Raw genomic sequence first — 26,660 nt, forward strand, 5'->3', positions numbered from 1 at the left:
ATCGCCTCATGTTCGACACATCCTTCCTATCATGACAAGCGATCGCTGTCAACTCGGCCTCCAATGCGTCTAGGCAGTCGACGTGATGTAAGGGATACCGGTCAATTTCCAACCACGTTCGCTGAAACTAGGTTCCTTTGAGGGTCGGGGCCGGTTGTGAGGGTCGGGCTGACCGTCCCTTAGGCAAGGGAGGACGAAGAGCTGCAGCGCCTGGGGCCAGTGCGTGGTTCCCTTGACATCTAGAAGTCGCAGGTCAAATAAGATGGAAATGGTCAGCGGTCGGGATGCTTCTCAGGGTTGAGATAGGTCGAGAGCGGGGTGAGGGTGAAAGCGCGTCTAGATCTCGGGTACTCACTCTCGAAAGCCTGCTTCTTGCACTGTAGCTCCTGCTGCGTAGCACTGGCGACGGGCATATAACACGTATAGACGGCCATTCTGGCTCGATCCCCGGTCGGCGAACAGTTATAATGAGGTGTCCTCGAATCCCAGACAATGAGATCGCCCGGCCCCGCCTCAACCTTGACCCATTCGAGGCCTTTGCTCTTAAGCCAATCAACCCCCGCTTCGGTAAACCCGTACCATTCATTCGTCCACTGCCAGATCCTAGTCTCCTCCGCGAACTCTCTATGGAACTCCTCGCTCAGGAGATGCCCGCCTTTGGCTACGATGAGGCCACCGTCGTTAGGGCCATTGGGCAGCAGATTTACCAAACCCTGCAAACAGCGAAAGCCTGGACGGTCTGGATCCTGATCTTGATGGGTCCAGGGGGTGTTGGGCTTCAGATCCTTACGGCTGTGCGAAGATGGTTGGTGGTCAATAATCTCTAGGTCAGAAGGATCTATACGAGAGCGGACACGAACTTGGGGAAAGACACGTTGATAGCGTCAAAGCTGACGATCAGATCCTCAGTCCCGTAGACCTTTTCAAAGGCTCCGTAGACCCCAGGTTCTTGTCGGATCTGCCAGACAAAATCCTCGTGGCATACTCCATAATGCTGAATCACTGTTGAAGCCGAGTCGATTGTGATCAGGTGCGCCTTGATCAGAGAACGCGGCGAAGCTTTACTTACTGCCCTTTTCCGTGATGACGGGGAGTCTCTCTTCTTTGATTGTAGATGGGTCGTTACGGTCGTACCCGAGGTTGCTGTTCTCGCAGCCCTACCGGGATTAGCGAGAAGTACGACCGCTTATCAGAACCTCGTGACTTACACAGATTCGAGAAAGTCGTGAACTTGTTCGACATACTGCTCGGCGCGTTGTTCGGGGATGCCCTTGATGACGGCGTAGCCATCTCGAATGAGATCGCCTCGCCAGTCATCGTAGGTGGCATCAAAGTCGAGGGCATGTTCAGCCTTGATGTCCCGAACGACGGAAACGGGCGGTCGAGTGATGACGGCCATGATTGCGCTTGCGAGAAGAGAGAGAGGGAGGGTAAGGTGTTTGGGTGTTCAGGCGGTGGACGAGGAATTACGTAAGCAACTGCGCGCCGAAAGTGATGATGATCGATCACTCGCTCACTCGGTTCGTCCATCTGCATTCGTCTAAAGATCAAACATCCATTCTTATACACATCGCAGTCTTGACGGGGAAAGAAAACGATAAACCTAGGCACATCACATGACTCATCTCTCCGCAAGACACGGAAGGACTCGTCAGAAACGCAACTTCGTCCGAGGGATTCGGCTTGCGAGCTCAAGTGCGGCGATTATAGACCGTGTCCTCCGGAACGGGCAGAACCCTTTTCTGCCTGCCTACTCAACAAGGAACCATCATGCAACCACTTAGACAGTACTGTACGGTCGCACAGCGCGCACCTACCAATTTCTGGACGATAGAAGTCATGGCAGTATCGAGCGGATTCACGGCGATATCGGCTTCCGAATAGGTCGTCCTCGATACGTTCCTGCGGGGCACCTTGGTCTTGCCTCAGTCCTGGAAGCAACAGTAATTACACATGCCGTCTAGCGGGAACTCAGATATTCGAAGAGCGATAGCTTTGTTTGAATGAGGGAAATAAGATATAAGATCCATACACTCGGTCGTGGGAGGGACAGGTATGTTGGGTCGTCCTTCAATCTAGCTCGACCAGAACGCTAAGATCCTCAACTCTCAATCCTTCTTCTCTCCAGCTCCGTCGCTACCGAATACGTTCTGAACGGCATGCCTTCCTCCATTTATGAGGGTGATCCCGACAAGAAACTCGCTTCGACCCATATCGAGGACATCGTTCAACCTGCAGCTTACGAAGGCAACAACAAGTCTTACGCCGAGGATGGGGCCCATCGACCCGTCACAGTTGCCGGCACTATGGGTCAGGATCCCGAACAAAGACCTGATATCCGTTGGACAGCTTGGGCGATCTTGTTTCTTTGCGCTATGGCTCAGTTTCAGAACACCTTTTTCGGGTGAGTCCGACATCGCCTGCTCCATGGTCTAGATCTGATGCCGTGTTATACTTCTCTCTGCTAGTATCGCTCCGGCTGCAAATGCCTATCCTATTGCCGGCGCTTTGAACGGCATGGACAAACGGATTTGGATCGTTCAGGCGGTAAGTCTAGCAGTCATCGAAAAGTCTTCATGTTTGGCGGCTTAAAAAAGCGACATGGTCACAGCAAGGCATTCCATCGATCGTCACAGGGCCGATCATTTCCATTTTCTCCGACCTGTATGGACGAAAGTGGATGTGAGTTGCATCAACGTTGAGCCGAGGTGGATCGTATATGGCTAACAGACTCGCCGACATATTCAGTGTTCTCGGAGCTTGGGGACTCTTCTGCATCTCTTCCATCGTCGCCATGACAGCCCAATCCGTGAGACAGCCTCCTGCCATCCGGCGCCATTCCAGCTTGCTGTAGATCCCTTCCACTGAAATGACGGATCTTTTGTTTCCTAGATAAACGTCTTGATCTTCGCCCAGACTTTGTCAGGCTGCGCGGCAGGAATTTCCGGTATAATGTTTGCTACCGCTTCTGAGGTTCTGCCTAGCAAATACCGATCCCACGCGCAGACCGCCGTCAACTGGTGAGTTTCACCGAATGAACAACGCGATTCACGACACTCAATGCTCAATCTCTGCCCAGTTTGGCTGGACTCTCCTCGATTCCGGCTTTACTGGGAATGGCAGCTGCCACAGGCAATGATCCCGTTAACGGTTGGAGATGGATCTTTAGGACACAACTCGTTCTCAGTGCAATCGTGTTTATCGGTTTCGCACTCATCTACCGAGTACGTCATTTTTTTCTGGTCGATGGCCGTACTCATACTGATTGCGAACTTCGCAATTCATAGCCACCTCCTCGGACTGTAGAGTACGTTCCCATCAAGGAGCGCTTCAGGCGATTAGACTGGGTAAGCGCATTTGCATAATTTCCCCTGTCATATAGCATGACAGATGCTCATGTGCCCCGCTCATGCGTAGATCGGCTACTTGTTCTTGATGGGAGGCTTGGTGCCTATGCTTATGGGTTTCGCTTGGGCGTCTGACCGTGAGTCAATTGACCGTCGAGCTGAAACCAGGACTGACAACCTCTTTTGGTATCGCCCGAGCAGGAAATTATGGGTGGAAGGACCCCCATGCATACGGCTGCGTTGCGGCTGGAAGTGCTAGCTTTATCATCTGTCTTATCTATGGCAAGTCGAACCATACGCATTCCTCCTCAGCCCTCTTGACTGATGAATGTTTCTCCCCTTTCACAGAATGGAAGGGTACCGAAACCGGGTTCCTGCATCACTCGCTCTTTCAAGATGGCCGCAATTTTCCGATTGCCATCTTCGTCATCGCCGTCGAGGGTTCGCTCTTCTACCTCATCAACAATATCTACGTATGTATCTGTGCCTTGATAGTGGCAGGGATCGAATGATGTACTTATCGCCGCGATGTTGCACTCAGCCCTCTCAAGTGTTTACGATCTGGGTACCGGCCGGCGGTGTAAAGGCTGGCGCCCATCTTCTTCCCTTCTTCATGGTTTGCACGGCCATTTCACCCTTGATGTCCCTCTGTGAGTACGGCCGCTGGTGAGGAGACCGCTGCTTAAGGCTGATGCAGTGGATCCTTCGACGAAGATGTGACTAGGAGATCCGATATCAAATGGCCTATTTGCGCTGGGTTCATCTTTTTCAGCGTATCCGTCATCGGCTTTGCTATGAGTGGCACCAATGTGAAGCTGGGCCTAGTCTTGTAAGTTCGAATCTCCTCTTCGCTGCTATTCGACGATCGACTGAACAGATTTCTTGGTGCAGCAACGCTTTGGCTGGCGTTGGATTCGTCGCTCCGCTGGTCTTGGTGATGACGATGGTGCAGCTCTCTACCCCTCCGCTCTTCATCGGCGTTGCTTCAGCCTTGACCATTTCAGCTCGAACTCTGGGTGGTACCGTTGGATATGCCATCGCAGAAGTGATCTACAATAACATCTCGGATGATAAGATTCCGGGCTATATCGGTAAGTCACTCGAGCAGCCATTTTGCTACAACGATGATCTCGGACTCACGAACCGGACCGATCGATCGTTCAGCATCTGCTGTGATTCCTCTGGGTTTCAACCCAAGCAATCTGGGATCCTTGATCGGTGCTTTGCTTTCACATGGGTCGACATCCTCGATCCCCGGAATCACACCACGAATCCTGGGCGCGGCCATGGGCGGTATGGCATCGGCTCAAGCATATGCTTTCAGGATCACTTGGTTCGCCTTCCTTCCTGCCAGTAAGCTTCTTTTGCTCTTATTGTCTCTAGTTTTGGATGTGAGCTGATTTCTATGACAATGTGCAGCCGTCATCGCAGCTGCGGCCGCTGCCTGCTTCAGAAACCCCAAGGACCGCATGAATTGGATTGTCGGTGCGTTCACATCGGATACCTTACCTTTGTCTGCAAGGGATGCTGACCGAGCCCACTCTTCCCGAGCAGACGCTCCGCTTGAAGCAAAACATGCAGATCAATCGACGGAAGGCAAACTGTAGATAGCTGTTGTGCCGAAAGATAGCGAAGACTCAGATAACGGCTACATGGTACAAAGGAAGAGTTTACATGATTTGTAAAAAAAACGGAGAAGGCTTGCCAATTTGTAGCGATGTTCACATACCTATGGAAGAAGAAAATCTGTATACTCGTTCTGAGCTGGAAGCTCGATCCCCAAGAACTCGAGAATGTCAGGATTGATGACGTCCGCCTGTATCGGATTCGTGTCCTGCCAATCATATGTATTATTCGAGAAAAAGTCACCAAAGTTGACCATGGGATCCCAAAGATCATTTGTTTCGAAGCCTCTCAACAGAGATTCATCCAAGACCAGAGCTGTCTGCGTTGCCGGAGGCTGCAATCCGCCTGTACTGGGTGGTGCTCCAAGAGATTCGTCCGAATATCTCGATTGGACGTGTGTCGGAGCCTGTGATTGAAGTTCGTGAGCTTGTGCACAAGAGACACCGAGGGGTACAGTCAACTCAAGGCGTTCTCACCATGATCTTTCGGAGCAGTCTGTGCATCTTTGACTCTCCCTTGATTTCCGACCCTCCCGCGCTCCTCTTGGTACCTCGCACGTTATCAGGCAAAATTAGCCTTCCCTGCCGTATAGCAGCTTCTTCGTCTGATTAGCGAAGGTGGATATCGCGTTCAACAATGGGTATACTGCAAGTTCAGGAAGGCGCCGAGACTCTCACCCAATATCGACTGTAGTGTCCGAGCCGAACGCTGAAGAGCCGCAGATATCGTATTTTCTCTGGAAGGTCGATACACATTAGGCATGGTATCGTTGCGCGAAGTAAGCGAGAGCATCTCACTTCAGCCATTCGATTCCGCTTCGCATCAGACTCGCGTTCTCGGCGACTTCGTGATCAGCGGTCTGAAAATATATACAGAACAACGCGATCGTCGCTGTGAGCACGCATTGCGAGAGAGGCCTGGAAGTCGTCCGCTTTCCGTTAGTCCCGAGATTTCCTGCTTGCTAGCGAGTCGGCAATACGTACCAGTACGTCCGCGGAATTGTCCCAGGTAGGACGTCTATGTTAGCCAGAGCAAGCACTGCATGTTCTTCACAGACTTTTCTGGAGAGCGAGTAATTACTACGAAATCGACAATGACCGTGAGTAATGTAGTAAGAGGTCGTATGAAAGGTGAACCTACCTCGTCATCAATGACCCTGGCAAATATATCCGATGCGTACGAAGTAAACGGAGTCTGACCTCATACTGGAGTACATAACGCTCTGCATTTCTGACTTGAAGGATTTGCGTTAGCTACCTCGATTTCGAAGCACGATGTTCCTCTCACTAACAGTCTTGTGAGAGTCTCCGCGTCGATGGCCCAATCTTGCTGTCGCGCCCCAGGTTTGTAAAATGGCGAAAACGCGCTGGACGCCGCCAGCAATCCGTGATGCGCCCTGTACGTCGTCCATCGTGAGTACACAAGCTATGATCGAGTGGAAAGAGAAGTAACTTGCGCTTCGATAGCACTGTACCGCAGGCCCTTCATCGTAAGTGTGCGAGAAACCAGTTCCTGACTCGGGTACATGAGCGAGATGCGATTCAGGATAAAAGACATGCTCTGCGAGCGGACTCTGCGTCAATGTAATAGAAACGGATACCTCCAGGAGAATTACTCAAGCTTACGGTATGCACATCGTCCGGCTGCGAACGGATGGGACCATGACCAACAAGATCCTCGTCGTCCACATTGGCGGGCCGCACACATAGCTGCTGGTCCAAGGGAGTTATGCAAGCGAAATGATGGTCCGATGCGCTGGTGAAAGACAGCTCCATCTGTACACAATTCGAGATGTTCACCTTGCTCATACGGTCACCTAGCACGGATTGACTTACGATGGCGTACCATACCCTCCGGCCAGTCTCTCGTTCACTCGCAAATAGCCATCGTCGTCCGAATTGTCGCTGTATCTCGGCAGAAGAGGCATCTAGCGGCAACTCGGCACCCAGTCTTGATAGACTAAGACTATGAGCCAACTGTAGCGCAAGAGATGATACCGGATTCAGCGCAGATGGCAATGACCTGCTCTGCCAGTTCCTCCTTCCTCTTCAACCGTTGTCGCACCCACCTGAACTGCCGACCCAAGCATCGCCCAATGCGCCTCCGAGCGACTGACAGAGTTGAGATACGGTCCGAGTATCCTTTCGAAACAGACTGGTAAGTTGCGGGATTGGGTACGATACATCTTGCTCGATGATACTCACAAAAAGGCTTGTAGCGATTCTATTCGATGATTTTGCAACCAGTCTGCGGCGTGAAGAGCGTTTTCCGACAGCTCTGCCATTGCCTTGGCCAAGGCCCTCCTGGTGGCTTCGCTGTATCCAAGGGCGTGCAGTGATTCCGAGTCCATCCCGTGTAAAGAGGAGCACAGAATCGCCGCGAGCAGAGCGAGGAAAAGTGCTGAAGGCACGCTCAGAGGTCCGGTAAAGTCGACATGATTCATTGCGCCGAATCGCTGCATGAAGCTGGGTCGATGGAGGCACCGATGACTAAGAGCTCGCATTTGAGAGAATTGTGATGATTTTATGATTAGCTCAGCTGATCTAGAGACCCTGCCAGAGACTGAGCCTCACAGCCATTCGATGCTGCAGACAGGCCAAGAGTCAGTGCTGGCGTATCGGGCGTCCTAATAGCGATCGGACATACTTTTTCATCTATAGGAACGGGGGAACAGGCGGATATTGTACTCAGAAACAGTATAACCAAGGTCTTTTTGACCTGAGAAGAGACTGACGAAATGATCGACGATGAAACGTCTGCTAGCAGGATCCGGCAACTTGTCGGCTTGAGCGACTGTGACAGTGGGCCCGCTTTCACGTATGGTCCCGGCGTCCATTTGCTGGCCCTCTTCACGGCCATCCTGGATCATAGGCATCGTCTCTCTTTCCAAATTACCAGCTCGGTCTAGAGCCATGTCCTGATGGTTGAAAAAATGCGAGTCAGCAGTCGAAACCTAGATGGATTCACAAGCTGCTCACTTCTAGGACTAGAGCAGCGTTGTGATCAGCTAGCGAAGGAGCACCACTGGGAGGACGAGAGTGGTGTATGAAAGGCCTGGAAAGGTCCCCAGACGGTTCTGTCCGCTCAGGCCGATGCACAACGAATCTGGAGAAACCAGTATCTTCTACAGGTGCTAGCGATTCCATGCGACGTCTTTTGTTCGGACTTCTTGCTTCTGGGTCCCAAGCTAGCCGAGCCACTCGTTCGGTGTTGGTTGCAGGGTGGTCGACCGCATCGATTTCGTCGAATGGTATCCAGCTAGACGGATGGCCATGATCCGCATGATCTTCGCGCCCTTGTTGTGATGGAACTTGATCGCCAGAGTACGATGGCTGGGAGAAATCATGGCGTTGCAGGACCATGCGCCGCAAGTCCTTGAGCTCGCGATCGTGCTGGACCAACAAGTCTTCCATCTCTGCTGAACGCCGTACCAGCAAGTCAAAGTCGGACAGATGGGCATAACCGCTAAAGCGGAGAGGCACATCGAGCGTAAGGACAGCCCAGAATTTGTTGTCTAGAAGCTCCACTCACATGTAGCCAGCGGCTCGGTCTTTCTGATATTCCCTGCATATTGCTCCTTCTTTTCGAGCTACGCATTGTCCACATGGGAATGTACGATCGCCTTTCAGGGGCGGAACAGAGCTGTCAGCTTGTATGGTACGCGAAACCAGCAGCGGAATGACTTACACTACGGTTTCAAAAGCAGGATCGACGTACATACGGAACACGATGCAAATCAGCCATTCTGACGGTTTGATGATCAGATTGAGGGCTCAGACTCGCTTTTGATTTCCGTCTTCGACATTCTGCAAGAAAAGGCAGGCTCCTGGTCAACGGATCCGCCATGGTTGTCAAGACATCTAGGAGCATACCGGTACAAGCTTGCACGGTCCGGTATTTTCGATCTCCTCTGTCTTGGTTCGAAGCTATATAGGCAAATTTGGGATATGCCTGTTCGTGCAGATGATATTAGGAGGTCACCTGGAAATCATGACTTGGCCTTTCGAATGGAAGCGAGCACGGAGCTTACCGATAGCGAGATCGACTCTCCGCCCTCCCTGCTTCCCTCTTCCTGATCGTAAGCTACCTCTTCGTCGTCCATGATCTCTGGATTCCAGTTTGTGACGTAAGTTATGCCATCGTACGGGATGGATATTGCCTCTACACATAGCCAGGGTACGAAGTGAACAGTTGTCCTCTTGCTAGGCCAATGACCAGGAGTGCTTTAGCAGCGCAGGGGCAGCGACGAGACCGACCAGCTTGCAGCCCAGTGGCAGTGCGGAAGCAATCTCATCGGAGGATCCGGGATATGTCGTCCGAGGCTCTATCACCTATGACGTAACGGCGTCATCACGTGACGTTACTGCCCACCGGCGCAGTGGACCAGTCTCGTCGCGAGCAACACACACAATTGAGCGATCTGATCTCTTGCTTTCTTGCTTGCCTCAATACAAATGACCCCAACCGATATACCCGGCTGCGGCAGTTCTTTATCGAATTTTAGTCTACTGGGATACGACATCCAGGGACACATGCGGGAGGATCAAGTGGCTCGCATGACTACCGCCAAAGTGCACCGTATGTTTGCCCTTGTTCATCGGCTCGGCGTTCGAGGTCGAGAGTTCCGGCCAGAGTGGATTCGATCCAGAAATGTCCAGGCGAATCGATTCACCCTTTTCGTACTGCAAGCCCATGAACCATATCCCGATCTCCAATTCGACGACTTGCCCTCGGGGCACGAGCTCGACTCGATCGTGAGGGTGAAACGGGTAGTTGGGGTGAATCGATCTAGACGGGTCGATGTGACGGTGCGAGGCGCGGAGACACCCGATAGGGCCGTTGTATGTGATCAGTCCGCTGCTGGGGGCGTCTTTGGGATCATCAATCGGGGCACGGGAGAAGGGGACGGTCAGGTGGATCAAGGGGTTTCCTTCGACATCCAATTTCCTGATTTGCAAGAACAGGCACATGTCGTCTAACTCGTCGCAAGAGACGTGGATCACAGCCTTGGGAAGGCCGACCAGTTGCGTCCTCTGGTCAAAGGTGTGGGTGAAAGTGACCATGCTACCATCTTCAGCGTTGTAGGAAACGGAGGAAGTTTCCCGGGGAGATCTCTCGAGGGAGAACTTGCCGTTATCCGCCAGATAGTACTTGCGATAATCGGTATCGGGGATTGGAAAGTCAGGGACCTTGATCTTCTGGATGGGCTCGTTCTTGCCGTAGCGCAGGAGCGACATTCGGACTTTGGGAGTTTTTTCCCTCCACCCGTTCTGGACGCCCTGTGAATGTACAATATCACGGCAATCAGCATATGGCCATGATAGCAAAAAGCGCGAGGCGCGAAAAGATCGTCAAATTAACCTTGAGGAAAAAGTCGAAAAAGTCTTTCAGCTCGAGATTCGTCTCCTCGATCGCCCAGAGGTCGAACCACTCCTGAAATCCGGCCCATCTCAACCACTTGTCCTCGGTCGGGATGTCCATGTAACCCCTCAACGATCCCATCGTATGGATCGAGCTGAATTCCGAGCCCGTGATGTAGGTGGGGACCTTGATCTTATCCATCTGGGCGCGCTTGTCCGCCCACCAAGGGTCGATGATACCCCGATCCAGCCGGGCGTACATCTCGCGAAAGTCTTCCACGCCGCCACCTCCCTGGATGATGACCTTCATGATGAGCTCGAAATTGCTCATATTGAAGATCCCGCCACGGACGAATTGTTCGCGCTATCTCGAGCAGGTCCATCCGGCGTATCAGCTATATTCTGGCCGAAACGGTCTCGTCGAGCAACCTCGGTACTCACGTAAAGATCGCTACACCCTTCCCAAGGCGCGATAGCCTTCAAGGAAGGTGGATTCTGCGCAGCGATGAACCACTGGACGATGGCCAAATGGCTGTTACCTGCCAAGGCCACGTTCCCGTCACACCATTTCATCTTCGCCACGGCTTCGATGACGTCGTACCCGTCTTCTCCCTCCTGGGTGCCCATGATGGCCACGTTCCCCTCAGATGCGCCGGCTCCCCGCGCGTCGACGCTGATCACTGCATAGTCCCAGGCGCACCACTTGGCGGGATCGACACCTGGTAATGGAGGAAAAGATGTCTAAGTATTGGTTATCAAGATGAACCTCGATGAAAAATAGCCACTTGCCTTCAAACTTTTCCAAGCCAGAGATATCTTCCCCTGTCACACCACACATATATGGCGTCATAGGAAGCCTATGCAATGTTCCCACCGGATAAGATTAGCTATACGTGCAACTCAATTCACACCCGCAGAGCCCGACATGGTACTCACATTAGCATCCCGCTGTACTTCTTACCAAATGGCGAATAGGACAGGATCGCAGGGACTTGCGCCTTCACGTTTGTCGGTCGGTAGACGTCCACATAAAGCTTGACCCCGTCCCTAGCGACGATCTCGACGTCATGCTCGATGGTGATGTCGCAATCGACTTGACGGTGCCCGAATGGCTTGTCACCTTTCTTGAGGTAAGAGGTATGCGGATTGAACCCTTGCCAGCCGTTACGGCCGACAGTTGGGGGATTTATGGGTCGATAGGCGATATCTCCTGGGGAAGGCATGACGAGGTGTAGATTGATAGGTTCCGACGATCTGCCTGGTCGATGGGGGATGGTCAGCCCTATGTAAGGTGAGCCTAGCGATGATCCTCGCTCTTATACTTTATTTATCATGATCCCCCTCAGCGCCGAAACGACTGGCGAATGGCGCCGCTTGGGGAGTTCTCGATGAGCTCTGAAATCGTATCCCTGAAACTCCGGTCACAAGCGCCATCACCACCCACCAGCCCCCGAGAGACTGCGGCGATCACCGAAAGCTCCCGATCGACCAGTCCTCGGTTTACGGACACCCCGGGGCCATGAGCTCGAAATAAGACGGAGGTCGGGCGCGGGAGATCCGAATCAGATGCCAAATCTTCATGACCGGTTATGACGATCTGGCTCGACATACAAGAGCTGAATGCTCGAAGACCTTGCGCTCACAGCTTGTATTTGCGGGGATAGACTCGATCATCCCACCTTCCACCAGCATCAACAATTGATTTCTCGCTCTCACCAAATGACGCAAGAGGAACGGGAACAATTACACGTCATCATCGTCGGGGGTGGAATCTGTGGAATGGCCTGTGGCGCGGCTCTCAGGGCTCACGCCAAGGTGACCATCCTAGAATCGGTAAAGGTCGTTCGAGAGATTGGAGGTGAGAGTGAACGATCCACTCGGTGCTAGATTCCCACATACCACGTAGAGCTCAACAAGTCGATATCACGCCTGTCAGCCGCTGTTCATCTCGCTCCGAATGCTACGCGGATCATCAAGGCACTCGGGGGAGACCTTCTCAAGTATGGCGCGCCCAACGTCAAGATGTTCAAGACTTTTCAGCCTGATGGGACGCCCTTGATCGCCGTACCCAGCGGCACCGACGACGGTGAGAATCAATGGGTGAGTCCGCAGCTTGATGCGATATGTGCCGGTAGAGCAGATATGCAATGGAAACGTTTACTGACTTGAGGGTTCGGTTTCCTTTCTTATAGCTCTTGAACCATCGGGTGGATGTCCTGGAAGAGTTGAAGGAGCTCGCAACGAGAGACGATGGACCAGGGAGGCCTTGCGAGCTGGTGCTCAATACCAGAGTGGTCGGATGCGTAAGTGTTCTCTGGCCCATATGCCCTCTGCCTTCAGAGAGGCGGAGGAGGGCCTCGCTGACCAGCCTAATTGCGAATCTGCAGGATCCGGAGGCTGGAACCGTCACTACCAGCACCGGCGAAGTATACACTGCCGATGTCATCATCGGTGAGTCTTTGAGGGTTTGCAGCCGAATGGTTCTTCAGTGACATCTGGAGCCCAAGCTGAACTTGATGATGGGCCACTATGGTATACCTGGATACAGCGTCTGACGGTATCAAATCGGCCGTCCGATCTTCCATCGTCGGCGACTCTCTCAACTCGGTCCCATCCGGTCATTCAGCTTATCGAATGCTCATTCCCGCCTCCAAGATCAACTCCGACCCTGAATTGGCGGCGCTCAAGATTACCGACCCGAACTTGACGATCATCTATGGGAATGGCAGGAGGATCATCTGTTATCCCTGTAGGAACCAGACGATACTGAACTTCGTGTGCATCTTGCGTGAGTTGAACTCGAAATAGTCTCCCTTGGTTATTTGGTTGGGAAGACATGCTAAGTATTCGAACGTATGATGCAGCCGACTCGGAGTTGAACGAAATTTCAGAAGAGAAATGGACAGCCAAGGGTGACGTGGCATCGCTAGTCAAGTCGTACAGCTCGTTCGCACCCGTCTACCAGAAACTGCTGGGGTAAGTCTCGACCTCTTACGTATATTTCCAATTCGACGTCGCTGACCGACTGTTGATGCAGCACGGCGGACGAGGTCGGGCTGTGGCAGTTGAGAGACCAAGAACCTCTGCACAAGTGGACCAAGGGGAGAGCCATCTTGCTCGGCGACGCAGCTCACGCCAGTGAGTTTTTGTACCGAGGTTATATCCACCGGCTGTCGATTACTCATGCGGGATCCTTGATTTGCGTCAACAGTGCTACCTCATCAAGGTCAAGGTGCCTCTCAAGCTATCGAAGACGCCGAGGCCATAGGTGCCCTCCTCCAGGATGTCTCTCCCGCCGACGTACCCGCTACTCTAGAGGAAATTTTCAGGATCCGATACAAACGAGCCACGATGACGCAACAACAGAGCAGGTTGGCCGGGCTCGGATCGGCGAGCCGTGGAACGGGGGACGAGGTCGTCAAGCAGATGGAAGCGCATGCGATGAATCAGTTCGAGTTCAAGAATTTCACATGGCAATACCGAGGGGCTAAGGATTGGAAGGCGAATCATGCCGAATTCGTCTTGCAAGCTTGATAATCGGCGTGGGGAAGGACAAGGAACCTCTGGAATCGGCTAGCATAGTGGGTTTGTATCGATGCGTTATAAGACTGTATAACTCTGACGGTTGAAGAATAACTGTAAGAAAAGGCCATGCCATCGACGCTTCGTAGCAGCGTCGTCTGTCTCTTGCCAGCTTTCATCACGTTTCCATCGAAAATGACATCGAAACTTGAAAAAGCGAATCGGTATTAAGGTTGTACAGTTTAGGCAGACCGAAATGACAGAATACAAGTTACGGAATGATGCTATAGACACAAGGGTGAGTCGAGACTGCTAGAAGACGGCGTAAGGAAGGAAATAAGCGGCATTTGATTTCGAGTCAATGAGGTGGAACCGTGAGCGGTCCGAGAGAGAAACAATGCTAGAGATTCCCGCTCCGTTTGCTGGGAACTGGAGCGGGATGTCGTATGCGAGGCTAAAGATACAGAGTCTATCGTTGGAAGGGTCCGTCCAGCGCATGCGCGTGTACGATGGTGGTATTCAAGTCTAGATTGATGTATGTTGCGATGATGGTGTAGTGTGGATCGTCAGGGAGATGGCGCGGAGCGATATCGTCGAGACATCATCCTGGCCATGTTGCCTTCCAGAGCAGAGCGGGGTTTATTACGCCTACATGGATCGTTTATCGATGGTGCCCCACTCGGAATCGGTTCCCTCGGTCGTCGCGTAGTACGCCGCACCCTGTTGCTCATGCGAAGAGTAGTATTGCGAGGCGGGTTGGGAATGAGAGTAATGGGTGTTCCACTGGATGCCGAACCGAGGGAACAGTTGCGCCGTATGGCTTTGGAAGTGTTGGGGCTGTTGTTGCTCGGACTCCGTGTGGTAGGCGTGGTGTTGAGGTGTTGAAGGATAGCCTTCGGTCGATCCGGCATGATCGCTTCCGGTATGAGATCCGTTGGACCAGAGGGTCTCGTACGAGCGGGTCATACTGGAGGAGTGACCGTCGGAAGAGGATGTCGAAGTGCTCTGGGAGCAAGAGAAGCTGGACCGGGGAGAGTGCAGGATGGGAAGTCGGCCGTTCTCTTCGTGATCTGCGGTCGTCGAACCGTACGAGGGCAGTCAGATTAGATCTTCTCCAAAGAAAATCATAACGATCGACTCACAGCCTGTAGCACAATAAGATGTTCCCGGGGCGCTCGGATTAGGGCAAGGTGTTCCGTCGGTCAAGATCTATAGAGTTCCAAGCCATGGGATCTCAGTACGGTACGGGAAGGCTTGAACATTTAGGAAACTAAGGACTGACCGCCATGCATGAGTGCTACAGCATGTGATTGGAAGAGGTCGGGATCAATGAGAGAAGAGACAAAAGGACTATGAGAGGTGGAACTCACGTATTGACAATGTAACCTATTAGGTAGCTGTGTGTTTGAGCACGATCCGATGGGAAGGTTGTTGCACTGCTCCGTCAAGTTCACGCGCCATCAGCAGGCTGTACTATAGTCCTGATCGCGTCGCCGCATCCAGCTCTGAGAGAACTCACGTAGATACCACTGAATCTCTGCAGACAATTGATGTCCATCATTTTCTTCTCGTCGTACTGGGGTAGACTCTGTCCGGGTTGATATGGGCTGTGACAGTCGTACGGGTTGAGGTAGGAACCGTTGTTCTGGTATGGCATGTTGATCGATGTCCAGGAAGAAACTTCTTCGGGAGGCAAAGGATGTGGGCGGTACGGGTCGAGTCGAGTTCTGGAAGCTCGGCTTCGTATTGCAGCTTGAAGATGGGAAAGGGATGGAGATGCTCGACGATCAACGTGTTTGTTGTGCCTTCATTTCGGAGAATGAGGAAGGTGGATCAGGAGAGTTTCGACGATCGACGAGGTATATATATGATTTCTCGGAGTGTGTCGCCTAGCTGGTCAGCGCCGAGTGAAGCCGTCAGCGCTCCTTGTGACTTGTGGAGCCATCAAATGCTGTGCTATGCAAAAAAGCTCACTCGGGTGATATTTGGCTGTCTAGATCGAGAGATCGAGGATAATAATCGGATTGCTGTGCCTTTTTGATGTTTCTGATCGTGTCGTCTAAGCGACCTCGGGTGGATCTTTCCGTTATCTCTGATGGACTGAAGGGTAAGGTCACAAGCGCGACGGGAGCAGGTTCGATGTTTGATACCAGAGGGTCTCGGTGGCTATCGGTCAGGTGATATTGCTTCTACGCACGGGCCTTGAAACGTGGATTAAAGGTATGATCTCGCCGGATCTGTTGATATTCGATGACGACAAGGAAAAAGTGGACGTTTCGTCCTTTCAACCTTTAACTGATATAACTGATGTCTCCGATCCTCCAGCCTTATATTTCTGTCGCTCTGTTGTCGATACCATCTCGAAACACCAAACGAGTCAAATTTGCTGTGCATGTTGAACATCAGAACCTCCTGATTCTCGCATTCCATCGTTCAGATCATGCGAGAAGATCCAGTTCAGACTCTTTACCTCGCCGAAGCTGTCGTGGAGTGCGACCGCGAGATTATATGGGTCGTCACCTGCGTAAAAGGACATCGCCTCCCTACGTGAATGCCTTGGTAGATCCAAGTCGATTTTCAGGTCTCATGATGATCGAATCACCCTCCTTTCGATCACGTAGCTGATCGCCGGACGCCTGCCCGAGGTGATGAGTTCGTCGATGAATGCGTCACGCGTGTGCAACAGAAGCTAGAAGAGACCATATGAAACGTACATCGGGGACAATGAGGAGAAACATCCTTTGAGCCGGACATGCCTCTGGGAATCTCGGCCGAGTGCGTTCTTTCTTGATGAAATCCACGGCCATAAAGAACTTTCCGTATGTCCGAGATCGAGAGGCGCGATCGATCGAAGAGGCAGACAAGGTTTGGCGTTCCAGGTGGGTTTTCTTTCGTCGACGCGCGTCATGTAATTCGTCTTGCGTCTCTGTTGCGACCTCAGAGTACAGAGGCCTCGCATCGCGCTACACAACTAGAAGTAAGAAGCCAATCCGCCTGGAGGCCTGACTTTTCGAGTATAGTCCCATCATCGGTTCAAGATCTCGTGAGTGCCAAGAGCGACAACGCAAAACCGATCCACCTCGAACCCCGCATCATGTCTCGGATCCCCGGTCCGATCCTTCCCTGACGCGCGTCGCGATGAAACGTAGGGTAAACTCTATTTCGCAAGCGAGGTGGCTCGACCGAGCGATCCACCGAGCAAGGTCAGCTGATAGTTTCATGTTTTAAAAGCTTGACGTCCATCGGTGTGGGAGTTCAATGATGCGAGCGTGTCTGTCGACTGCAAGAGAAAGATCATTGTGATGAAATGATAGCTCTTAGCTAAGCCCATGGATAGAATAAATGCACATCGAGAGCAGTGGTTCGTCATGTCCGTGAGCCCATTCAAGTTGTACCTGCTCTACCGAACCTCTTTCAAAAATTAGGCATACATTTCAACCCGCTTATTGCTAGGTATTGTCAGCGTTCTCTCTGACGCCTCAACCAAACGCTCATGCTAAGATCTACGCCTATCTTGCCGACTGCATCGCGAAACTGCCACATGCACATTTTCCCACTTAGGCTGACATATATGTGATAAGCACTTCAACCCAGATCGAAAACTTGGGGTCTGTGGACCCAATATTGGCGTCATCTTCTCCCTCCTCGCGTCGACGTCCACGTATCCAGCCCCGTCGCCCTGGTACCGGCTCTGAAAACCCCCTTTGAAAGCCTGTGTTCCACAGTCTGGAAGAAGCAACATGTCATGTCAAGCTACTTAGCCAGGGTTTCATGGAGACTGGCTTGATTCTGCGCGATATCGATATACACGACGACTTATGCATTGGCCAGAATCAGGATAGGCTTCATTGTAACCTCTCGGCCGTTGCAAAACGTCCTCCCCCATCGAATGCGCTTGCCTGGAATGGGCTTTCCGGCTACTTCGGCTAGAGACGCATCGAAGGCGTACAAAGAGACCTACCTTTTTACAAGAGCAGAATGCAACAGAGATCAGATAAGATACTCGCCCACCCGGAATCATCGAGGGTATCAATTCGATACCCACGAATACTGATGAACGAAAAGCAACGCATGGATACCATAATCATTCCGGCGCTGCTGCAAGTTTGCTGCGATTGGGTCTAGATCAACCAAGCGCTGCAGTTGGAATTTTGTTGTGGTTGTCAGGGCCGATATCGAGCGGAGGTTTCCCTATCAACAAGATCCATCTCAAATCTCATCTTGATTGTGAGCGCGCATGATCATGAACCTTCCAGTTATTGGTTTGACCGAGGCAATATGACCAGTTCAGTCGCCACGAAGCAAAATGCGATACAATGCGGCGGAGCTGGCACAAGGTTCGAGGCGCCTTTTTTTCGAATGGATCTTGTAGATGATGAGCTTTGATTAGAGTAGATCCACCAGCAGATTTGGCGCCCTTTGCAGTCTCGCCGTCTGCAGTTTCGCCCTTTGCAGTCTGATGAACACATCAACTGACAACACAAACGACACATCCTCAGCGCTATTAGATTCCGTAATCACGGGGGAGCTCTAACCGATACAGCCTCTGACACATGTATGCGAGATATGTCCCCGGGTATTGTGCCGTGTGAAGGCAGTTCAGTGAAGTCAATCGATATCAAGCGCCGGTATCGCATGTTGTTACAGTAGGCGGTTGGTGCAGCTTTAGGCGAAAGCCGATACCTGCGGAAGCAAATCCGACACATTTGGGCTTCTTCGAGCCTCCGGTCCCTTTCAGGTCGAGGTCGAACTGGATGTGTATCGGTTTCGTATCTCGATAACGCACTAGCCACCTACTACTGCTATCATCAAGCTACATCCTAGTCATCACTGCTGCCAGAAAGTTTTGGTGTTAACTTTCATCGACATCACCTCCGCCGCTCTTGCACAAGCGTCTTCTCATCCCGCAACATGGCTGAAGCTGCTCGACAGAGACCTAAACCACGACCTCGGGCTCGAGCTCCGGCATCTGTCTCTACAGAGTCTGCAACGGGCCTGTCTGATGTCAACGTAACGACTCAGAATAGTGCTGTTCCTGCCAAAGCACCGGTGAACGCGGTCGATGACGATGACGATGACCTCTTCGCCTACCGTCGTCGCCTCATGCGCAAACTCGCCAGTCAAACCATCAAGGACCCCTCTCCCCCTCCCTCTGTTCCCGCTCAAGGTTCCGGTTCTGAACAAGAAGAGTCAAGTGGCAGGAAGAGGAAACGGAGCAAGAAGAAGGGCGAGGCGGACTGGGTCAGGAGCGGTGTCAATTTGGCCTCGGACAAGGCCGTCGGAGAGAGCGAGGAAGCGTCTGACGAAGACGAGGTGGAGGACGAGGACAGAGGGGTAGATAAAGGTTCCAAAGGGTGAGTCCGAAACACTTCCACTTTCAGCTTGCATTCTACTAGACCCGAATCGACTGTGATTTCGCTTGTAAACAGCTCAACATCAGCAAACCGGAAGAGCACACCGAGTGATCCACCTGGGGAACCCTTGACGAGCCCCCTTTCTGCTACCAATCCCCATACAGGTGCACCAGCACCCGTTCATATGCCTGACTCGGACTCGGACGACGACGAAGCAGACGTTTCCCTCCCAGCCCCGGATCCTGATCTTATCGCCAAGATCCAGGCTAGACACCTCACAGCGAAAGCTCTGAGCGGTTCCGATGTCCGATTCGGCGGGGAATCCTCGCTCGGTACGGGGTCGAAGTGCCAAGTGATGGTCGAACCTAAGATTGATCCTGGGAAGGCGGTGGATATGGGAGTAGTCGAAAGAGGGAAGTGGGAGACCAAGAAAGCTTTTGATGCGCCACGAGTCAGTTTACCCTACCCGATACACAGTTTGAAAGTTGCTTTCAAGCTGACTTTATTTTCATATAGGACGAACCGTTGACCTTGATCTACGAGACCTTGGGCCAAGCTCTAGGAATCTCAAATCCATCGAGTAACATCATCATGGAATTCGACAATGGGACCCGGATATGGTCATGCTACGCTACTCCTAATTCACTCAAGTTTCCGGATTCGACAATTACGCTCTGTGAGTCGGCCTCGCTTGCAACTTGGGTCAAATGGTTCAAGATGGGCTGACCGAGACTATGACGAATTCTCTCGATTTTTGGTTTGATTTGCAGTCGCATACGAGAGAAGCCACTATGAGCAGGTCGAGACCGCCCGTAAAGAAGCAGAACGCATTCGGTTCCAGAATCGAGTAGCGAACAACGAAAAATCATCGACCCCTGAACCAACGGCGTCTTCCGCTCAGACCACAGCACATGCACCAATATCACGTCCGGGATCTCTGGCAATCAAAGTGCCAGCCGTTACCAAAGCAACGATACCAAGTACGGAGCCTATCGAGATCGATTCGGATTCAGAGCCGGAAACTCGAGTTACTCAGCCAGTCCAAAGGGCAGCGGACTATTCTTCCGACATCGAGATCCTTGACTCAGCCCCTAAACCAACCGCCTTTATGCTCGCTCCCCGCCATGCCGATACGGCAGGATCAGAGCCGCCGACGACCCCCTCGAGCATCTCCGTTCAGATTCGGGGTCAGGAAGGCGAGTTGACGGGCAATGTGAGCTCGACCACGACCTATGACGCGGTCATCAAATATTACGCTAGCAAGATGTCGATCCCCGTCGAGCTACCTGCGACAGGCAGAGGGAAGAACAGGGTACCGGGGAAGAAGCTGAAGATCGATTTCGATGGGGACCTGTTTGACGGAGCAGGAAAGATCCTCGAGCTCGATCTTGATGGCGGCGAGACATTAGACATCAAATACGTATGATACAGTCACCGAAAAAGATGAAAAAAAAAGGATCATTGTAAAGCCTTTGTTTGATACCATCATAATCCGTCTCTCAACCACTGCATCAAGGCAGGAGTGCCTTTTTCCCAATGCCTTCTGCTAGGATTTCGGAACTCGTTGTTCTCGACCATGATCGTGCGCAGTGGTAGCCAACCGAGTTCATTAGCGAGTCTGGAAAGGGTAAAATCATTGACCTTGAGCGAAAGCCTAGATCAATCAACAATCACCTGATTCTCACCTGGGTATAGCATTGTCCCGCAGGTCCAGCTCTTCGAGTAACATTTTGCCTGTCCAGGTTCCCGCTCGGACATGCTTGGCGATCCCTACGATGGCATCGATATCGGCGATTCTCGCACCCCTAATGTCGAGCTTCTTCAGCCCGTTTCCGACGAGGCGATCGACGCCTTTCAAGTGGGTCAGGAGAGAACCGCTCAAGTCTAGTTCTTCCAAGTACGGCATGACTTCGGCCAAAGACGAGAAAAGGTCATCCGTCGACTCCAGAGAGCTGTTGACGATGATCAACTCCTTGATAGCCTTGAGCTGACTCTCGCCTGACGGTATCCTAAGCGATTTGAGCGGCAGAACCCCGTCCAGCACGAGCTTGCGTATAGTCATATCCTCGGGTACGGCGTCGAGAACAAGTTGAAGATCAAACTCCCGATCCGGTCCCAAGCAGTCTTTCCCGCTAGATCTGTCTACGATGATCTCTCGGTGCACGGGATCGTACAGATGTTTCAAGGGACCAGTACCCCGTTGATCGCTACTTGAGCACGATTTTGCGCTCACAGAGTCATCCTCAGAGGACGATTCGACTGCCGCTCGCGACGGCTTCATCGAGTGAACCATACTCGTTGGCGCTTGTGGCAAAGGACAGCCGGTCAAGATCTAGTTGCGGGCGATGTCTCAGTCGGAGGCCATAAGTGCAGTCAAGTCCGTGAACAAGCTCACTAGATTGAACCCGCTTCGCGACCCAAAGACCTGAGCTACATCCTCCTCATCCCGCACTTCATTGTCGGTTAGATCAAAGGATTCCAGACTACGCCAGCCTTCCTGATCATCATCCCGTATCAGAGAAGTCAGACCGTTCCGGGCTACGATCACTTTCTTCAGCTGCCGACACGCTGCCAAGCTGGTAACATCCCATTGGCCTGTCAAGGCGTTCCCGCTGAGATCCAGTGATTCCAGGTTCTCCGGCCAAACCGGTGGCAAGCTCGAATTCGTCAACTTGTTTCCTTGGAGCATCATCCGTTTGAGGCTCGGGAGGATAACGTCCGTATCCTCTGCAATGAACTTTGATCGTGTGGGTGTACCGGGGAACGAGGTGAGAAAGGCGTTGTCCTTGCGGTAGTCGAGGACGGCTTGGTCCGGACGTTCGCCCGATAGGAAACAGACTTCGGCTAGCGAGTTGTGGGATATATCGAGCGTCACAAGGGAAGGTAGGAGGATGATCGATTTGGGTAGAGAATGGAAAGCGTTGTGTCTAACAGATCGAATCGCTCTAGCCGCAGTCACTCTCTGCTTCCAGGCTTGAAGAAAACACGTACGAGATATCGAGAACCTCCAGTTCCCTCAAGTCGATGATGTTTCGTGGTAGTTCGCTGAGCATATTCGATCGGAGCTACGAAAAAATTGAAACCTCAGCCCACAGCATCATAAATTAACTACTCAAATCACTTACATCCAGAGTCTTCAACGCCCCAAACATGCCGATGTACGGTTCGACCACCTTGAGCATATTCCCCGACGCCTTGATCGCGGTAAGATCTTCCCGCTCGTAAAAGGGAACCTGATCCAGAAGCTTCTTGGTCTCCGATCGACTCTGCTGGGAACGTACGTGTGGGGGGAGATCGTCCGCTCCGAAGCCCGACTTGCCGGAGAAGACGTCCTCAGCGGTAGTTGTAGCTGGACGAGCTCCTTGTGCTGCGTCGGTGGGAGGTTCTGGACCGACTTCGTCTTCGGAAAGACCTAAGACGCCAGTCCACAGCTCCCTTGGGAATCGTTCGAGACCCATATTGGCGACGTTGAGCTTTCCAGACCTCGATGCCTTGACCAGAGTCTCCGCCAAAGACCTGCCGAACAGGTCCTCCGGGTCGTCTGACGATCGGGATCGACTTCCCGTAAACTGGCTAGCCGAAGGAGGAGGAGGGCGTCTAGCAGAGGCTCTTCCAGCAAGGTCTATCTCGTTGAACATCTCTTCCAGACCCTGTTGGTCCATCATGGAGCCTCTCGATGTCACGGATCTCAGTGACTGGTCCATGGATGACGAATCGGTACTCCTCTGCATCTCTCTTCGTTTGGCAGCGATCTGAGCTCGAAGCGTCGATCTAGGGGTGGACGGCGCTACCCCGTTTGCATTAGAACGCTCCGGGGTTCCCTGACCTGCTTGTTGAATCGATTGTTGAGGGGACGAATATGTCTTCGGTTGCGCTCGGGTTGGCGTGGTTGGCGTGTTGCTTCGCTGGATGGGGGATCCCTGAGCCGGTAATGTGACTTTGGCCAGGGTCGCACTGGATGCGGCCTTGCGGAGACTCGAAGGCGAAGAAACGTTCAGTCTCCCTGAGCTCCCGGGTGTCCCAGCTCTGATACTCGGACTCGGCCTTGTATTCGGGGTCGGTCTGGCGTGTATGGATGGGTTTCCTCGTCCGGCTGTGACGACAGGTGTACGAGTGATCGACGCCCCAGAGCTCTTCTCCGAACCCGCAGGCGAGGCGACATACTTGATTCCACAGCTAGTCGAAGATTTCAGAGGAGTACCACGCAGGTCCGAGAGAGACGAGGTGGTCCGCAAGTTTGACGAGGAGGATCCTAGAGCGGGTTTGCGGTGGGCGAGCCGTGGTAAGCGAGAGATTGTTGGCGGGAGTCCGTCCGGTCGATTGTCGGATGAAGCGTTCATGGCGGATTATGAAGTTGTTGTTTACCGATGTTTTGAACACTGTTCTGATGATATGCTGTCCCCATCACCGTGCACCCACACATCAAAGTGTAGTGTAGTGTGTTGGATAGCTGTAGTCAGTGGCCCGAGTGGAAAGTCGACCAACCTGATGCCGATTGTCGGATGCAAATTCGTTGTTGTTGTTGTGATTGTCATCGTGTTCGATTACGTAAGGGGCGCGTATTTCCACCTCGGGGACTACCACTACGGTAGAGAGCTGAGAGGTATCAAGGCATCATCAGGCGAATGCAGCTAAACAAATCGTGGTCGTTCGATGCCCTGCCCTCCGTACAAGGATGACCGAACGAGATGTCTCAGCTTGTTCTTTACCGGCCGTTACATTCCGACACGTCGATGTCACCGCTGCCGATTACGAGCGGGATACCGCCGCGGTAGGCAGGAATGGCATCTTCAGGAGGACTCACCCATTGCTTGCAAGGAGGTATAAGAGCCTGTCAGGGACTGTCCCATCAGCGACCGATGACCCACCGGTCTCACGACCACGAATCTCACATGCTGTAACCGAGGCTGCCAACCCCCTTTGGCATGACGGCGAGTCGCTCAACGATCTCCAAATCGGATCAACTGGCACCAATGACATCGCGAGCCGACTGAGGCAAACTATGGATCTCCGATACGACTCAAGGTTCCTCGAGTTTAGATGCGTCGACAACACCGATCCTCATATAGTTGAAGCTGTGAGGTTCGTCAAAGGCAAACCAGGCATGGCTGGATGTTTCGGCAGATATCTCAAGGGCTTGGAAACACCAGCGACGGAGAACCAGAACACACCTCACTTCCAAAGATCGCTGAACGACATCGTGGCCCGGCTCTCGGGACACAGGAAGATCAAGCCGACGTTCGAAATCGGATGCCGGGCGGGTCTAAAACCAAATCCCACGATACAACACTGCGAGGGTCACACCGAAACGGTACGTTTCCAGGGGCCCCGAGATCAAGAGGAATGGTACCATGTGTATCCCAATGTCTACGGCTTGAAGAACAATACATCCGCTCGTCAAGCCAGCGTCGCCCCTCACTGTGGAGAACTTCGTACGGTTGGATTACACAAGAACAACTCGACTCACGACATGCAGACCGATAGCAATAGGGAATCCGACAGGGCTGGCCTGCGTATAATGCAATACATGGTAGGACATCACAGGTACACAATCGCAGGTTACGGTCAAGGTTGATGTATACTCCATCTCGTTGGCAGAGTTTTATTGCATATGGAAATCCTGTGACAGGTCGCACCTGTGGCTACACCCTTTGCGGCCGTTACCTGAGATTGTACGTGTCGGACAGCATGTCCTTCTCGACGACCCGGTTGTGCGACCTAAGCAATCCTGATCATGCGGAGGATATCGTGGCTATCGTTGCCTTCCTGGCCGGTCCCCTCCAGAATGTCCTGCAAACATACGAGCCGCCAACGCGGACATTCTCCGTCAATCCACCTGGTGTCGGTAGCAAGCCGGTCCTCTACGAATGGGTGAGACCCTCGCCCAGCCAACCCCCTTGGAAGGTCCTAGAGCGTCGAGTCGATCTATGGGGTCGTCGGACAGTCGCGATAGGCGGTCACGTTCGTAGACCAGGTACGACCCAGCCGGTTGAGTCGATGACGATCAAGTTCACTTGGCTTCCACGTTTTCTCGTCGAATACGAGCAAAACATCCTACACCACCTCAACATGGCCATGAAAGATCCGCAACTCGCTAGCAAGTATCCACATCTTCAAGAGGCACTGAACATTATCGATCCAGAGATCTTGACATGCAGGCCGCGTGCCGTAGGCATGCTTGAAGGATGCCAAATCCTCACGCAGAATGCTCCCTTCGTTATCGCCAGTCAAGACGGACTCCAACAATCGTCTACTACAGAGACTGAGCAGCACTTGGTACTATCTGCCATGTGCACAATCAATCCGCATGGACGCAGGATCAACGATCGCAGTGCACTCTCGCTGAAAGACCGCTTGGAAATCCTCAATCATACGTTTCAGTCCCTCTACGTCGCGGCTTGCTCGAACATCCACTATAGAGATATCAATACCGGCAACGTCCTGTACAGCTTACTGCAGAGCGAGGACGGCCAGCGCGTGATCGGCTACTTGATCGATTATGGTAACGCTCGATATCTGGATGAAAGGCGAATATATACGCGATTCGACGGATCGGAGCCAGATGATCTGCACGTGCAATTGCGACTGGATGATGCGAGATCCGCCAATCTTATGTTCCTCTGCTGTCAAATGACGCGCGTATTGGAGGCGCAGCAGGACCACCGACTTGAAGCGAAGAGATTGGCCAGGTACAGACTCCAGGAGCCTGAGGAAGGGCTTGACTTGATGATCGAGTCTTGTGAGCGCGCTCTCGTCGAGCAAGAACGGGAGCTGTTGGCCATCGGTCCCCATCGGTACATTGACGATCTGGAATCGGCAATCTATGCTCACGTTTACCAGGTACGCTAGGCCGGATGTGATGAGCAGATAGAGACATGGGGCATGACCGAGTTCGTAACCCTACCAGATTGCACAAGTCGCTAAGGAAACACAAGCCAGACCGGACGAAAGAAAGAAGAATTCCATCAACCGATTCAGTGACCAAGCGATCAAACAGAAAAATTGGAAGAGTGACTTACACGACGTACGTATAGTCGTGCAAAATATTTAGATATGAGGCTAAACGTTGTCCTCACCAGACCGTAAGAATCATCGACAACACGAGCAACGCATGGCGATGCTGCATCCAACGTCTGGCTCAAACGATCCGTTCCTGTAGATCGGATTTAGCCGGGAAGACGAACCTTCCTGCAGAACTTACGGATGAAGAGCGCCAATGCTTCAAAGATTGTTTGAGGATCATCGCACGGGCCTTAGCAGCTCCCACCATCGGTTCGGAACCGGTATCGCCGCTGCACCGTTCGGATGCGGCTATGGTCCTTGGAATGTCAACTCTTCGTGTGGCTGTCACTCAGTAGCGCCTCCTCATCATCCCTCTTGTAATCATGTAGAATCATTGGTATGAAGACTGATAATGTGTACATATAACGTACAGACATGTTTTATTGGGT

General features: G+C 52.5%; 9 protein-coding genes across 9 annotated transcripts; 4 read left to right on the forward strand and 5 right to left on the reverse strand.

The window, feature by feature from the left end:
• Positions 1 to 78: 78 nt before the first annotated feature.
• On the reverse strand, positions 79 to 1,336 carry HD553DRAFT_258396 (uncharacterized protein; the record flags this gene model as incomplete). The annotated part of the gene is made up of 5 exons (XM_046177381.1): positions 79 to 239; positions 356 to 792; positions 861 to 1,002; positions 1,070 to 1,157; positions 1,211 to 1,336. Coding segments are annotated over 5 exons (954 nt in total), but the record flags the coding sequence as incomplete, so codon positions are not given.
• Positions 1,337 to 1,590: 254 nt separating this feature from the next.
• HD553DRAFT_350797 (major facilitator superfamily domain-containing protein) lies at positions 1,591 to 4,954 on the forward strand (the record flags this gene model as incomplete). Its single annotated transcript, XM_046183566.1, has 17 exons — positions 1,591 to 2,053; positions 2,129 to 2,404; positions 2,469 to 2,547; positions 2,612 to 2,682; positions 2,749 to 2,809; positions 2,893 to 3,020; positions 3,080 to 3,224; positions 3,288 to 3,347; positions 3,418 to 3,484; positions 3,549 to 3,629; positions 3,696 to 3,820; positions 3,889 to 3,997; positions 4,062 to 4,176; positions 4,239 to 4,438; positions 4,512 to 4,700; positions 4,767 to 4,832; positions 4,902 to 4,954. The coding sequence occupies exons 1-17, from the start codon at positions 2,004 to 2,006 to the stop codon at positions 4,952 to 4,954; spliced, it is 1,875 nt and encodes a 624-aa protein (XP_046035722.1). The 5' UTR covers positions 1,591 to 2,003.
• HD553DRAFT_313327 (uncharacterized protein) lies at positions 4,810 to 9,140 on the reverse strand. The gene is made up of 20 exons (XM_046180220.1): positions 9,004 to 9,140; positions 8,846 to 8,924; positions 8,760 to 8,779; positions 8,505 to 8,599; positions 7,952 to 8,438; positions 7,708 to 7,890; positions 7,620 to 7,627; positions 7,547 to 7,558; positions 7,178 to 7,462; positions 7,042 to 7,114; positions 6,809 to 6,949; positions 6,599 to 6,748; positions 6,430 to 6,533; positions 6,265 to 6,369; positions 6,114 to 6,203; positions 5,957 to 6,052; positions 5,771 to 5,890; positions 5,651 to 5,709; positions 5,450 to 5,577; positions 4,810 to 5,379 (listed from the first exon to the last, which is right to left on the reverse strand). Exons 1-20 carry the CDS (start codon positions 9,073 to 9,075, stop codon positions 5,077 to 5,079), a joined length of 2,610 nt encoding a protein of 869 aa, XP_046035723.1. The 5' UTR covers positions 9,076 to 9,140; the 3' UTR covers positions 4,810 to 5,076.
• A 237-nt stretch (positions 9,141 to 9,377) lies between these two features.
• HD553DRAFT_285783 (X-Pro dipeptidyl-peptidase C-terminal non-catalytic domain-containing protein) lies at positions 9,378 to 11,556 on the reverse strand (the record flags this gene model as incomplete). The annotated part of the gene is made up of 5 exons (XM_046178241.1): positions 9,378 to 10,252; positions 10,335 to 10,697; positions 10,775 to 11,052; positions 11,123 to 11,190; positions 11,270 to 11,556. The coding sequence occupies 5 exons, from the start codon at positions 11,554 to 11,556 to the stop codon at positions 9,479 to 9,481; spliced, it is 1,770 nt and encodes a 589-aa protein (XP_046035724.1). The 3' UTR covers positions 9,378 to 9,478.
• A 496-nt stretch (positions 11,557 to 12,052) lies between these two features.
• Positions 12,053 to 14,131, forward strand: HD553DRAFT_297405 (uncharacterized protein; the record flags this gene model as incomplete). Its single annotated transcript, XM_046178546.1, has 8 exons — positions 12,053 to 12,191; positions 12,270 to 12,433; positions 12,526 to 12,636; positions 12,721 to 12,784; positions 12,882 to 13,121; positions 13,198 to 13,309; positions 13,371 to 13,471; positions 13,545 to 14,131. The coding sequence occupies 8 exons, from the start codon at positions 12,053 to 12,055 to the stop codon at positions 13,865 to 13,867; spliced, it is 1,254 nt and encodes a 417-aa protein (XP_046035725.1). The 3' UTR covers positions 13,868 to 14,131.
• Positions 14,132 to 14,500: 369 nt separating this feature from the next.
• HD553DRAFT_335887 (uncharacterized protein) lies at positions 14,501 to 15,512 on the reverse strand (the record flags this gene model as incomplete). The annotated part of the gene is made up of 5 exons (XM_046182214.1): positions 14,501 to 14,925; positions 14,998 to 15,064; positions 15,138 to 15,152; positions 15,226 to 15,291; positions 15,375 to 15,512. The coding sequence occupies 5 exons, from the start codon at positions 15,510 to 15,512 to the stop codon at positions 14,504 to 14,506; spliced, it is 708 nt and encodes a 235-aa protein (XP_046035726.1).
• A 3,254-nt stretch (positions 15,513 to 18,766) lies between these two features.
• HD553DRAFT_324716 (uncharacterized protein) lies at positions 18,767 to 20,635 on the forward strand (the record flags this gene model as incomplete). Its single annotated transcript, XM_046181517.1, has 4 exons — positions 18,767 to 19,209; positions 19,285 to 19,660; positions 19,726 to 19,885; positions 19,980 to 20,635. The coding sequence occupies 4 exons, from the start codon at positions 18,767 to 18,769 to the stop codon at positions 20,633 to 20,635; spliced, it is 1,635 nt and encodes a 544-aa protein (XP_046035727.1).
• Positions 20,636 to 20,664: 29 nt separating this feature from the next.
• Positions 20,665 to 23,660, reverse strand: HD553DRAFT_55263 (uncharacterized protein). The gene is made up of 5 exons (XM_046184311.1): positions 22,335 to 23,660; positions 22,201 to 22,274; positions 21,605 to 22,136; positions 20,895 to 21,541; positions 20,665 to 20,827 (listed from the first exon to the last, which is right to left on the reverse strand). Exons 1-5 carry the CDS (start codon positions 23,547 to 23,549, stop codon positions 20,695 to 20,697), a joined length of 2,601 nt encoding a protein of 866 aa, XP_046035728.1. The 5' UTR covers positions 23,550 to 23,660; the 3' UTR covers positions 20,665 to 20,694.
• A 214-nt stretch (positions 23,661 to 23,874) lies between these two features.
• Positions 23,875 to 26,641, forward strand: HD553DRAFT_313336 (uncharacterized protein). Its single transcript, XM_046180221.1, has 4 exons — positions 23,875 to 24,739; positions 24,808 to 26,049; positions 26,117 to 26,233; positions 26,289 to 26,641. Exons 1-4 carry the CDS (start codon positions 23,885 to 23,887, stop codon positions 26,565 to 26,567), a joined length of 2,493 nt encoding a protein of 830 aa, XP_046035729.1. The 5' UTR covers positions 23,875 to 23,884; the 3' UTR covers positions 26,568 to 26,641.
• The last annotated feature ends 19 nt before the right edge of the window (positions 26,642 to 26,660 follow it).

This window comes from Filobasidium floriforme (assembly GCF_021052385.1).
Source record: "Filobasidium floriforme strain CBS 6241 chromosome Unknown HD553scaffold_14, whole genome shotgun sequence".
Lineage (NCBI taxonomy): Eukaryota > Fungi > Basidiomycota > Tremellomycetes > Filobasidiales > Filobasidiaceae > Filobasidium > Filobasidium floriforme.

Excerpts from the sequence above, each read along its gene's own strand:
- HD553DRAFT_313327 (XM_046180220.1), bottom strand. The coding sequence starts at position 9,075 with ATGGACGACGAAGAGGTAGCTTACGATCAGGAAGAGGGAAGCAGGGAG. Across the intron at positions 6,370-6,429 it reads CGGTACAGTGCTATCGAAGC|GGCGCATCACGGATTGCTGG; the intron begins GCAAGTTACTTC and ends GACGACGTACAG. Across the intron at positions 6,204-6,264 it reads GCGGAGACTCTCACAAGACT|AAATGCAGAGCGTTATGTAC; the intron begins GTTAGTGAGAGG and ends CCTTCAAGTCAG.
- HD553DRAFT_55263 (XM_046184311.1), bottom strand. The coding sequence starts at position 23,549 with ATGAACGCTTCATCCGACAATCGACCGGACGGACTCCCGCCAACAATC. Across the intron at positions 22,275-22,334 it reads GGGCGTTGAAGACTCTGGAT|CTCCGATCGAATATGCTCAG; the intron begins GTAAGTGATTTG and ends ATTTTTTCGTAG. Across the intron at positions 22,137-22,200 it reads CTGGAGGTTCTCGATATCTC|ACACAACGCTTTCCATTCTC; the intron begins GTACGTGTTTTC and ends TCGATCTGTTAG.
- HD553DRAFT_313336 (XM_046180221.1), top strand. The coding sequence starts at position 23,885 with ATGACCGAACGAGATGTCTCAGCTTGTTCTTTACCGGCCGTTACATTC. Across the intron at positions 26,050-26,116 it reads TCTATGCTCACGTTTACCAG|ATTGCACAAGTCGCTAAGGA; the intron begins GTACGCTAGGCC and ends TAACCCTACCAG. Across the intron at positions 26,234-26,288 it reads GGAAGAGTGACTTACACGAC|ACCGTAAGAATCATCGACAA; the intron begins GTACGTATAGTC and ends TGTCCTCACCAG.